General features: G+C 67.2%; 3 protein-coding genes across 3 annotated transcripts in view; 1 reads left to right on the top strand and 2 right to left on the bottom strand.

Annotated features, from left to right (window-relative positions):
• LOC140901880 (liprin-alpha-3-like) overlaps positions 1-284 on the bottom strand; it is a 14158-nt gene extending 13874 nt beyond the window's left edge. Inside the window, 1 exon segment of the mRNA XM_073321306.1 lies at positions 225-284. Within this exon segment, the coding sequence (XP_073177407.1) occupies positions 225-284 (60 nt within the window).
• MED25 (mediator complex subunit 25) lies at positions 18-6168 on the bottom strand. The gene is given in 13 exon segments (XM_073322203.1): positions 18-777; positions 996-1089; positions 1621-1751; positions 2665-2732; positions 2734-2822; positions 3167-3287; positions 3483-3568; positions 3570-3582; positions 3870-3994; positions 4375-4392; positions 4394-4421; positions 4919-5091; positions 5956-6168. Coding segments are annotated over 13 exon segments (1296 nt in total). The 5' UTR covers positions 6049-6168; the 3' UTR covers positions 18-520.
• FUZ (fuzzy planar cell polarity protein) lies at positions 6090-12219 on the top strand. The gene is given in 14 exon segments (XM_073321307.1): positions 6090-6140; positions 6551-6575; positions 6907-6950; positions 6952-7028; positions 7203-7287; positions 7931-7998; positions 8430-8521; positions 8841-9052; positions 9273-9368; positions 9471-9577; positions 9740-9845; positions 10000-10086; positions 10207-10212; positions 10215-12219. Coding segments are annotated over 14 exon segments (1251 nt in total). The 3' UTR covers positions 10410-12219.
• Positions 12220-12477: the final 258 nt, after the last annotated feature.

Genomic DNA, 12477 nt, shown 5'->3' on the forward strand with positions numbered 1-12477 from the left:
ACGTGAGTATCTGTCACATCGGTCCTGCCCTGGGGCCCCAGGCTGGGAAGAAGTCCGCTACCGGTTCCCTCATGGGTGTTCTTCGAGAGGCGGTTCTCACGCCCCTTCCACGACCCGTCCTCCTTCCCCGCTGTCGGAGTTTCCGGCAAGGAGGAAGGGAGGGTGGTGGGAGCCGGTGGCACCCCTTATACCGTGCCACGTGGGCACCACTGCCACACCCCTACGGTAACTGCTGAGGGACAAACTTCTGGCACCGGGGCCTGTGGCAAGCACACGCACGCCATGGACGTGAGCAAGCGCCGGAAGAAGAGCTGGTGGCTGGAGCATCTGCAGTGTGGGTCCCTACCTGTGTGAATGCGGGGGAAAGTGCTGGCTTGGAGGGCTTTGCAGCCCAGGCTGGTGGGTCGGGGTGGGGTTCAGTGGGAACCCAGTTCCAGGTGGCGCCCCTGGGGGGGGGGGAACCCGTCATAGTCAGATCCAAACTAATATAGACCTGGTAGCATGGCTGGGCCTTTGGGGCTCAGAAGACCGTTTTATACGCCGAGGAGAGTTCACAGAGGCCCCACGGGGCCGTACGTACCATGGCTGGGGCCCCGGGCTGTGGGGGGGGCTGGCTGGGCGGCTGGGTCAGCAGGCTGGAGCCGGTGGTGACGGTGGAGACCAGGCTGGGTTGGGAGGAGGGCGGCAGCTTGGGGGCCAAGGCCGGGACAGAGCCGGTGGGGAGCGGCTGCGTGGGAGCCTGGCTGAAGGGCGTCTGCAAGGGGTTCAGGGGGGGGACTGCAGGGAGGTGGGAAGGAGGAAAGCAGTCAGGATCCCACCCCCCCAGCCCCTTCCCCTCCCCCCCAGGCCCTCCCAAGAGCCCTCCCCTCTGCCCTGAAACCCCCAAGCCCTACCTTGAGACCTCACCCCCAAAGAACCTGCTCCACAACCTCCCCCTCCATGGTGAGACCTCCCCATCTCCCCCTCAGCCTCCCTCTGCCCCCCCCCCCACTCACAGCGCGCAGCCAGGCTGGCTTTCTGGTGCTTGGCGGCCTCCACGGCAGACTGCGCGGCAGCCTGGGCGGCATTGAGGGAGCCGGGCGGGGGGGCCTGTGGGGTGAAGTGAGGGTGAGCCGGTCGAGGACGCACCTGGCGGGGCTGGGACACCCCCCCCGGGGGGACGCACCTGGCGGGGCTGGGACACCCCCCCGGGGGGACGCACCTGGCGGGGCTGGGACACCCCCCCGGGGGGACGCACCTGGCGGGGCTGGGACACCCCCCCGGGGGGACGCACCTGGCGGGGCTGGGACACCCCCCCGGGGGGACGCACCTGGCGGGGCTGGGACACCCCCCCCGGGGGGACGCACCTGGCGGGGCTGGGAGGTGGGCGGCAGGGCTGCGACACCCCCCCAGGAGACATCCCTGGCAGGGCTGGGAGGCGGGCGGCGGGGCTGGGATCCCCCCGGCGGGACGTACCTGGTAGGGCTGGGAGGCAGGGCTGGGACACCCCCCCGGGAGACGTCCCTGGCAGGGCTGGGAGGCAGGGCTGGGAGGCAGGGGCTGGGACACCCCCCCCGGGAGACGTCCCTGGTAGGGCTGGGAGGCGGGCGGCGGTGCTGGGACCCCCCCGGCGGGACGTACCTGGTAGGGCTGGGAGGCGGGCGGCAGGGGCTGCTGCGGGGCCGGCGGGTGCTGCGGGGGCGCAGTGGGGAGCTGTGGCTGGGGGACCACCTGTTTGGGCTGGATGGGGCCAGAGGCTGTGCTGCCACCTACTGGGGGATGGGAGACAGGTCAGCAGGCAGGACAGGCCGGACCCCACAATGCACCCCAGGCCCTGGGTGGGACTCAACCAGACCTCTGACTCCTTGCCAGGAGGAGGCAACCCCAGCATGACCTCTGACCCCTTGTCGGCCTCTGACCCCCTGGTATGTGGGGTGACCCCAGCATGACCTGTGCTGCTCCCACAAGAAGAGATGGCCCCCGGCATGACCTCTCCCTCCCTGTCTGAAAGGGGTGACCCTGCTGTGACCCCTGAGCCTTTTGCAGCTGGGGCGACCCCGGCATGACCTCTGACCTCCCAGCTGAGAATGGGTGACCCCAGCATGACCTCTGACCTCCCAGCTGAGAATGGGCGACCCCGGCATGACCTACAACCTCCCGCCAGGGAGGGGCGACCCCGGCATGACCTCCAATCCCCTGCTGAGACGGGATGACCCCAGTGTGACCTCTGGAGCCCTACAGATTCCTAGTTTCCAGCCAAGACAGGCGCGATCGTGGCCTCCGCCCGTGGGGCTGCCATGTGTTCATTCCCGGGGCACCGCCCAGCCCCAGGCCCGCGGGCACCCCTCCTCTGCCCACTGGCAAGCCCCTTGGGAAATGTCGGCTGCCCGCACAGGGCTGCCATTCGTTGGCTCAGACCCTCTCGGCCCACGTTCCTCATTGATGCTCCTGGAGTCTGCCCCTTTCGTCGGCCTCGTGGCTCTTCTCTGCCCCCTCCCGCCCGGGGCGTTATGCGACAGCTCCGTGGCAGCGTTGGCTGGGCCCAGCGTAGCTGCTCTGTGTTCCCCAGGCCATCTCCTCTGCCCCCCCAGTGCCACCTGCAGGGAAGGGTCCCGCTGACCTCCCCCGGCAGAGTGTGGGGAGCGAAGGCGCCAGCCCCCCTTGATAGCCCCCGCTCCCCCTTACCCGGCAGCACCATGCCGCGGATGAGGATCATGTGCCGGGGATCCTGGCTGAAGTCTTTGGGGCTGGGCCTCCAGCATCCCGCCGGGCGTGGCCTTGTCAAAGAGCACACGCAGCGCCGGCAGCTTGCGGGGGGACACGATGGAGAAGTGGATCCCGCGCTGGGGAGGCGAGGGGACAGGGGTGAGTGGAGGCCGAGGAATGGGGAGAGAACCCAGGCATCCTGGGTCCCAGACACCCCTCCCCCACATGCTCTAACCACTACACCCCCCCCCTCCTCTCCCCGAGCCGGAAGAGAACCCAGGAGTCCTGGCTCCCATACCCCCCTGCTCTAACCACTAGCCCACTCCCCTCCAGAGCAGGGAGAGAACCTAGGAGTCCTGGCTCCCAGCACCCGCCTGATCTAAGCACTAGACCCCACTCTCCTCCCAGAGCTGGGGAGAGAACCCAGAGTCTGGCTCCCAGCCCCCCGGCTCTAACCACTAGACCTCTCCCCCCCCCTCACCTCTCCGATCTTCTGCACCAGGTTCTCGGTGGTGTAGCCGGAGTAGGTGGTGCTCTCCACAGCAGGCAGCAGGTAAGGGGGTGAGTTGCAAATCAGGATGCACACCTTGTGGGTCTGGCCTCTGGGGCGGGGGGGAAGGGGAGAGACAGACAGGGTGCGGGCAATGCTATGGAGCCTCCATTTCCCAGCATACCACGCTTTGGCCCTGGGACACAGCTGTAGCACAGCATGGTGGGAGCTGGGGAACGCAGCCCGCCAAGCCCCTGACCCCCCCCGCCCCCGCCATCCTGGCTCCCGCCCCAGCCCCCGCACTCACATCTGCTCCCTCATCTTCTTGAAGTCATCGAAGAGCTGCAGGGCCGTGCTGAGCCCCTCGGCGATGAGGCTGCAGCTCTCGCCGCCCGCCCCCCACAAACCTGCACAGGAGGGACATGAGGCGGAGTGAGGCCCCCAAGACACAGCCTTCATGGAGCAAGGGATGGGACCCAGGAGTCCGGGCTCCCAGCCCCCAATGCTCTGACCCACAGGAACCCACTCCCCTCGCAGGACCAGGGAGAGAACCCAGGAGTTCTGGCTTGTATCTGTCTAAGGAGACATTTCCCGGTGAGCAGCATGGCACTTCCCAGGATTGAAAGTTGGGGAAGGGGGTCTCCCCCCCAGGAAGATCTGCCTGTCCCCGCAGCCCGCCCCCCACTCCACTCACTGGATGCTGTCCAGCCAGGTCACGAACTCGTAGGCGCTGCTGGTGGGGGCGTGGCACTGCACATAGGACTCCGGGGCGCAGTCCACCGTGTTGAACACCACCAGGCTGTACTGGGTGCCACCATACTGCCAGGGAGAGCGGGGTGAGATCCAGGAGTGCCCTGACAACCCCCACCCACACTGCTCACAGAGGGACCAGGGGTGCTCAAGGGAAGCCCCACAAACCTGCCCAGCCCCCCGCAAACCCAATGACCAGCAGGGAGCCTGGGGTGAGATGGGGGGCGACCCACAAACCAGTCCAGCCTCACCCCCCAAACTCTAGCACCCGCAAGGGGATGGGGGTACAATGAGAGGTGCTCTCCCAGTCCTGCCCAGCCCCCCCAAAATCCCACTTCCTATGGGGGAGATGGAGGGGTACCCCACAGCCCCAGAAACTATGTTGTACAGGGGGTGGATGGGGTGAGATTGGGGGCCTTCCCCCAAAGCTCATCAGGGCGCCCACTCACGTCTCCCCCGAAGTCTGTCCTCAGCTGGGGGGCCGCCATTGAAGTACCTGGGGGGACACAAGTAGAATGCGCCCATCAGATCTTGAGGGGATGCCAAGCCTGCTCGCCCTGCACTTGGGCGGCACAGAGCAGAGTCCCCCCCTCACTTCCCTTGGAGCCTCCCATCCAAGGTGGGAGTGGGGCTGACCCTGCTCAGCTACGGGTGGGGGGGGGGTGCAGAGGGACTAGCTGCTGGGGTGGAGGCTGCTCATGGGGGAGGGCTTGGGAGTACGTGCTTGGGAGATTGGGGCCACGATGCAGGCTGTCCACTGAGGAGGGGACAATGGGCTGGGAGGATACGGGGTTGAGGGCAGGGCAAAGCCTGCCATGGGGGGGGGGGGTATGGGGCGGGTTCCCCCCAGCAAAGGCCTAGGGAGATGTGAGAGGACGCTGGGGCTGGGAGGCAGCAGGCGGTGGGCTCGGGGGGCGACTGGGACACGCGGGGGCCAGGTGGCCGGGGACACAGGCTGGGGCTGGCTGGGGCGGGGGGGGGTGCAGGACGCACTCGATGGCGGGCAGCAGGTAATGCTTGCGCAGCGACTCGAAGTAGGGCCCCAGGTTGGCCGTGCCCTCGATGACGAACACCACGTCGGCCACCATCCCGGCCACGGCCTGCGCGGGCAGCTCCAGCCCCGGCACCACCATCGCCCCGCCGGGCGCCCCGAGCCCCGCCGGCCGCTGGAAGGGGGAGGGAGACGCTCTCAGGGGGGGCGGGGTACGTACCCTTCGGTGCCCCGAATCCCCCGCCCCCGCCCATCCCCCCTTTTCCCCAGCCCCTCCCAAACCCTCCTCCTCAACCGCCCCTTCCCTTGCCCAACCCCCCCTTTCCCCCGCCCCTCCCCCCTTTCCCCCGCCCCCCCCAAACCCTCCTCCTCAACCGCCCCTTCCCCTGCCCCTCCCAAACCCTCCTCCCCAACCGCCCCTTCCCTTGCCCAACCCCCCCTTTCCCCCGCCCCTCCCCCTGCCCCCCCAAGCCCTCCTCCTCAACCGCCCCTTCCCCTGCCCCTCCCCCTCCCGAACCCCCCCATCCCCCGCCCATCCCCCCCTTTCCCCCGCCCCTCCAAAACCCTCCTCCTCAACCGCCCCTTCCCCTCCCCAACCACCCCTTTCCCCCGCCCCTCCCCCCTTTCCCCCGCCCCCCCCAAGCCCTCCTCCTCAACCGCCCCTTCCCCTGCCCCTCCCCAACTCCCCCTTTCCCCCGCCCCCCCCTGCCCCTCCTCCTCAACCGCCCCTTCCCCTGCCCCTCCCCAACCCCCCCCTTTCCCCCGCCCCCCCAAACCCTCCTCCTCAACCGCCCCTTCCCCCGCCCAACCCCCCCTTTCCCCCGCCCCTCCCCCCTGCCCCCCCAAACCCTCCTCCTCAACCGCCCCTTCCCCTGCCCCTCCCCCCTCCCGAACCCCCCCATCCCCCTTTCCCCCACCCCCCCAAACCCTCCTCCTCACCGCCCCTTCCCCTGCCCCTCCCCAACCGCCCCATCCCCCCTCCCGCCTGTCCCCTCCTCTCTCTCGCGCCCCCCGCGGCCGCGCGCCCAGCGCCCCTCACCTCCTCCTCCCGCCACTTCCGGCCTGGCCCCACCCCCCACCGGAAGTTGCTCCTTCTGCTCCGCCCCGGTCCCGCCCGCCCCGCCGTCACCATGGTAACAGCGTCATCGCTCCCGGCAGCCACCGGGCTCCAAGATGGCCGCGGCCCGGGCTGAGCCGGAGCCGGGGCGCGCTGGGGAGCGGCGCGTGCGGGGCCCTGAGCGGGGAGGGGCGGGGCCGGGAAGCGGGGCCCAGGAAGGGGGAGGGCGGGGCCTGGGGCGGGGCAGGGGCGGGGCTTGAGCAGGAGGTGCCGGCAGGGGGCGGGGTCTGTGAGGGGGGACTGGGGAGGGTGGAGCCTAAGAAGGGGCGGGTCCTTGAGGGGGGCGGGGACTGGGGGAGGGGGCGGGGCCCCAGCAAGAGAAGGGGACGGACCTGTGGGTGCGGTAGGAGGAGGGGCGGGGCCTGTGAGGGGGCGGGGCCGGAGGAGGGGCGGGGCACCCGACAGAGTTGAGTGGGTAGCCAGGGCTGGGCCCACTGGGGGGCCATGGGGGAGGAGGGGGGCTCCGTCACCCTGCTCTGCCTCACAGCCAGCAGCGGGTCCCCCTGTTCTGCCGCAGCATGGGGGCTCCCTCCAAGCACCAGGTGAGGCCCCTGACCCTCCCCCGCCTGTGGAGCTGGTGCCCCCTAACCCTAGAGTGTGGGGGGGTGCGGAGGGGGGTTATAGGAAGGAACGAGATTAGGTTCGGGGGGGAAGAGCTGTGTTTCCCTAGAAACACCCCCACTCCAAATGGTAATTACCTCTCAGAGCCAACCACGCCAGGGAGAGAACCCAGGCGTCCTGGCTCCCAGCCCCCCCTGCTCTAACCACTAGCCCCCTCTCCCCTCCCAGAGCCGGGGAGAGAACCCAGGCGTCCTGGCTCTCTGGCCCATTCCCTTTGAGTGACGCTCCCCCTCTCCCCCTTTCTCTCCCCAGCTGCCCTTCCGGTGATCGGCTCCCTGAATGGGGTGCACATGTTCGGGGGCGAACCTGGACGTCCTGCTGACGGCAGCCTGCACCACCAACACCCATGTGGTGTGGAGGGTTTTCCACAACAGGTCAGAGGGCAGCGGGCTGGAGGGGGCAGGCTGGGAGCTGAGGGCCCCAGAGCAGGAGATGCTGGCCCTTGGGGGGGGCGGGGGGCTGGGGAATTGGTTGCCCCTAAGGCAGGGGGGGTGGACTGGGGAGCAGCTGCCCCCCCATGAGCCGCAGCATCACCCCAACCTTTCCAGCATCACCCTGATCGTCCTGTCGTCGGAGGAAGGAGCCAGCGACTTCGCCCTGGGGCGCCTGCTGGACAACGCCTTCAGCGCTATGGTGAGCCCCTGCCCCCCCCAAACCCCCAGCCCTGACTGTGCCCCCCCAGGGGACTGTGAAATGCTCTGGGAGCAGGATGCCAGCCGAACAACCAGTGGGGCCACTGGCCGATCGAGGTGCTAAGGGAGCACTCAAGGAAGACAAGGCCGTTGCGGAGAAGCCAGATGAATTCTTTGCTAGTTGGTCTTCACTGCAGGGGATGGGAGGGAGATTCCCAACCCGAGCCATGGTTTTTGGGTGACAGATCTGCCCCAGACTGCGGCGTCGGGAGAGGAGGTTTGGGAACAAAGTGGTAAATTAACCAGGACTAGGTCCCTCGGCCCGGCTGGGAATCACCCAAGGGTTCAGCAGGAACTCGGATAGGACTCTGCAGAACTACTCGCTGCAGGGCGTTGCCTGTCGCTTACCTCAGCCTCTGGACCAGGCGGCTGGAGGGCAGCTAATGTGCTCCCGATTTTTAAAAAAGACTCCAGGGGCGATCCTGGCAATTCCAGGCCGGCGAGCCTGACTCCAGTGCCGGGCAAACTGGTTAAAGAACAGCAGGATGTGTGGGCCAGGAATTGCCCCAGATGCTCCCCCTCCCCGGCTCTCTGCCCGGTCTATGCAGCGGGGGGCAACTGACTAGCCTGGGGAATCATTCCAGGTGCTAATCCTGGGCTTGGAGGAGCTGGTGAACGTCCGCAACATTGAACGCCTCAAAAAGGACCTGAGGTGAGTGGGGGGATTGGGGTCCCCCCCAAGCCTGTGGGGGGGGAGCCTGGGCCCTGTGGGAGGGGAGCCTGGGTCCCCCGGAGCCTGGGCCCCCAGGTGGGGGAGACTGGGACCCCCCTGAGCTTGGGCTCTGAGGGAGACAGGAGACTGGGCCCTGCGGGGGGAGACTGGGACCCTGCAAGCCTGGGCCCTGGGGGTGGGTGGGGGCTGGGCTGCCCCACCACCCTGGGCCCCATAGGGCATGGGAGTGGGCTGTGTTGTGGGGTAACAGTCCTAGCCCATGGCGTGACATCCTGTCCCTGTATCTGGGGACAGACGGAAGCCGTGGGGCTCGTATGCAGCAGTTGGGGAGGGGAGGGGGCTGAACCCTGCAGCCCCCACCCCGCCTGGCCGCTCCCAGGCTCACCAGCCCCTCCCAACCCCCCACCCCAGGCCTGCTACAAGCTGATCGACAGCTTCCTGGCACCCCTGGAGCGGAGCGGGGACCTGACGCAGTGTGTGGAGTGTGTCCTGTGCCCCACGGCGCCGCCCTGCAGGTGAGAGGCACCCCCCAGCAAAACCTGGGAATAGAGACCCTCTGGGGACCCCTGCAACCATCCCCTGCCCTGGGTAGGGGGAACTCTGTGGGGTAGGCAAGGGAGCCATACAGCCCTGGGGGTCTCTGGGTAGGGGAACCCTGGAGGGATCTCATGGGGGCGGGGTTCTGCCCCCAGGTTCTTGGGGTTGAGAGCTATGGGGAACAGGGGTATTGGGATTGGGGGGGGTCACCCCGCCCTGGTCCCCAGCTGGCGGTGGGAGGGTCCTGGGGAAGGGCCAACCCCCGACACCCCTCCGCCCTTTTCTCCCCGTGCGCCAGGAGTGCCTGGAAGCCTTCGCGGGCGCGGCCGAGAGCCGCTTTGGCTGCCTGGTGGCTGGGGGCCGGCTCGTGCTGGCCACGGAGCCCTGGTGGCAGCTGGCCCCCCAGGAGCTGCTGCTGCTGAGCTGGCTGGTGGGCTCGCTGCCCCCCCACGCAGCGCGGGATTACCCCATCTACCTGCCCCATGGCAGCCCCACGGTGAGTGCGTGGGGGGGGGGGAGGTTGGGGGCTGGTCAGGAGGGGAGAGGAAGATTGAGGTGTCATGGGGGGATGGCTGGGGGGCTGACAGGGACAGGGGAGAGGTCTGGATGCCGGGGAGCTGGTCAGCAGGGGTTGAGGTTTGGATGATGGGGGGGCTGTCAAGGGGGCAGGCTGGGCTGGGGGCCCAGGGGTTTCTCTCTGACACTGCCCCCCCCAGGTCCCCCACCGGCTCCTCACCTGCCAGCTGCTGCCCGGCCTGGAGGCCTGCCTGATCTGCGGGCCCAGCCCTGCCCTGCACACCGTGGAGACCGAGGTGGGTGTGTGTGGGGGGGTGCAGGTGGCATCCTGTGCCCCCTAAAGGGGGAGTGGGGCTGGCCCCCCCAGCACGTTTAACCCCTTCTCCCCTGTCCCCCAGCTGGTGCCACGGTTCTGGAAGCCCCTGCTGGAGCCACTGCAGGCGTGTGTGAGCCCCCAGCCCCACGGCCTGCCCCACGGCACCACGCTACCCCCTGGAGTCCTGGCGTGAGTGCCTGGGGACTGGGGGGAGTGCTGGGGGGGGAGGGACAGGGCACACCGGAGGGACCTGGGATGGCCAGGGCTGTGGGGGGCTGCAGCCCTGGGAGCCCCAGAAGGGCCTGGACAGTGGAGCCCCCCACGCCCCCCCTTGTTCCTCTTTTCTCTCAGGTTCCTGTTGATCCATCGGGAGCAGAGAAGCAGCCAGAGCTCAGTGCAGCCCCCAGGATCAGGGGGGGAGGTATGTCCTGTCCCCCAACCCAGCCTGTGGGAGAGGGTAGGGTCCCTGCCCCCAAAGCCAGCCTGGGGCGGGTAGGTCCTGCCCCCCTGCCTGGCATCCCCAGTGCATCTGGGGAGTGGTACACGCCCTCCCAGGGGCCAGGCAGGGGGAGGTCCAGCCCCCATCTCAGTGTCTTCCCTCCTCCCCACAGGCCTGTCCCCCAGGTGCCGCGCCCGCGCCCTGCGCCACTTCTACACCCTGGTCGCCGCCCGCTACTTCCCCTGGGAGGGCAGCCCAGGTGAGTGGGAAGGGAGGGGGAAAGCCCAGGGGGTGAGGAATGGCAGAGACCCCAGGGCAGAGGGGTCTCAAACCCACCTGGGGCCTCCCCCCACCCTAACCTTCCCCCCATGTCTGGCAGCCCCCCCACAGGAGCCTTTCCAGGCCGGCTTCCCACACCGTGCCCGGCACTGCTACGTGGTGAGCGCCACACACAAGGCCTACGCCATCCACGCCCCCCAGCACCAGCTGTTCCTGCTCCTGGCGCCCCACGTGCCCACCTTCGCCCTGCGGCCCTTGGCTGCCCGCACCCTGCAGCGCCTCACCGGGGACACCGCCCTCTGAGACGCTGGCCCGGACGCCTGGGGGACGAAGGGGGGTTTCTTCAGGCTGTTTTGTAGGATTATCATGCGTGCAAAAGACTGGGTCCGACCAATGGCCCATCCAGCCCTGTGTCCTGCCAACAGCGGCCAGCTGCCCCAGAGGGCATGAACAGAACAAGGGTGGATCACTCGACAATCGCGTCACCCATCCCCGGCGCCTGGCAAACACAGGCTAGGGCCACCATCCCTGCGCAGCCTGGCTAGTAGCCATCCATGGGCCTATCCTCCAGGGACTTACCTAGTTCTTTTCTGAACCCTGTTCTAGTCTTAGCCTCACAACGTCCTCTGGCAAGGAGTTCCACAGGTTGGGTGATGAAATACTTCCTTTGGTTTGTTTTCAGCCTGCTGCCTAATAATTTCATTGGGTGAGTCTTGGGTTATGAGGAGTAAATAACACTTCCTGAGTCCCTTGCTCCACACTGCTATCATATCCCACTGTAGGCGGGTGTGTGCCTCAGTTTCCCCTATCTACCTGAGTAATGAGGGGAAGGGGAAGAGGTGTTTTATTTGCAGAAGAATCCAGATAGCCAGGTGGGGCCTGGCCCCGGTGATTTGTGTCTTTGCAACTGATGACCCTGGCCCTCTGCAGGACGCCCGGTGGTTTGACCAGCTGCAGAGCAAAGAGCAAGTCAGGAGGGGCGACCAGGGGACCCGGCTTGGTCCCCAACTGAGAAGGGGCCAGGTGTGTGTGTGGGGAGAGGGGGCCTGCGTGTGGGCTGGGGTCCGCTGGTGAGACGGTTCGGGCCTGGCTGGGGCAGGGGAGCGGCGCCCTTGGCTCACCCAGCTGGACTTGGCTGTAACTTCCTGCTTTCGGTGCTACCAAAGGATTTTCCACGCTGCGTTCCAGCCACGCTGGCTGAGAGGTGCTACAGACTGGGGCGGGGGGGGGTGCTGCTCCCCTTTTGGGGCGCTCCTGCTGTAAGCAGGGGGGCGCAAGGCTCTGAGGTTAATCCCAGGAGGCTTACCCCAGTGAGAGCATGTCCACACTGAAGAGGGACCGATTCAGAGCTGGTCAAGAGCACTGAGCCTGCGACGGGTGGCGTCAGCTGTGGGATCGTCTCTAAGGGGAGCTCACCAAGGCACGGCCAGAGAAGGGTGATCAGCCGAAGAGGCAGGTTCCGGACCCCACCAGGGCTACAAGAGGGGCTGGGAGCAGCAGCAGGGCGTCCCCGAGACCCCGTTTCCTGTCCAGCAGCAGGTTGAGGCTACTGTCAGAGGGAAGGAGAGGACTGGGTGGCCCAGCGGAACCATGGACTGGAGAGCCAGGAGGTCCCCCTTGGGGTAAGCGGGGAGACTCCGTGCTGCAGGAACAGGACTCCAGAGTGGTGCCCCACTTTATGTGGGTGGGTGCGTGTAGACGTCTTCCTCAGCGCCTGGGAGGTTTGTGGTTTGAAGCAGGTTGACTGTGTGGATGGTTCCATTGTCCCACCCCCTCCTCGCTCCCAGAGATTGTGTGGATGGAGCAGAGAACCAGGGGTTCAAACAAGCTTTGCTGCTCAAGTGTGAACTGAGCCCTGAAGCTTTTGGGGTGCATGAAAGGCCCCACCCTGCTGGGGGAATAATCCCACAAGCAGGGTACGGGGGCCCTGCGCTAGAGGATTTGTAGAAGCTGGATGAGATCTGCCCTCAGGAAATGGACAGGAAGCCTCATGACATCTTGTCCCCACCCCTTCGTTAATCATGCAGCACCTGGGGAAACCGAGGCACACACCATGTGCATACAAAGTACCCCCCCAAAAAATAAATAAATAAATAAATAAATCCACACGTCACCCCTGGGTTCTCACCTGCTCTGCCTGGAGGCTGCTGGATGAAATAACCGCGCCAAAATGAAACTGCCACCCCAGGGGCTCGGCCCCTCCTGTTCCTCGGTGGCGGGCAGATGGGGGTCTCACAGGAGAGCCCCAGCCCCCTACACGGGGCAGAGGAGACTTACCTCCATACCCTGACGAGGAAGAGGCTGCTCCTCCCTGGCACCTGCTTTCTCCTTCCTCAGCCCCCCACTCCACCCCAACTGGCCAAGGGGTCCC

This window comes from Lepidochelys kempii, chromosome 23 (genome assembly GCF_965140265.1).
Source record: "Lepidochelys kempii isolate rLepKem1 chromosome 23, rLepKem1.hap2, whole genome shotgun sequence".
NCBI classification, from domain to species: domain Eukaryota; kingdom Metazoa; phylum Chordata; order Testudines; family Cheloniidae; genus Lepidochelys; species Lepidochelys kempii.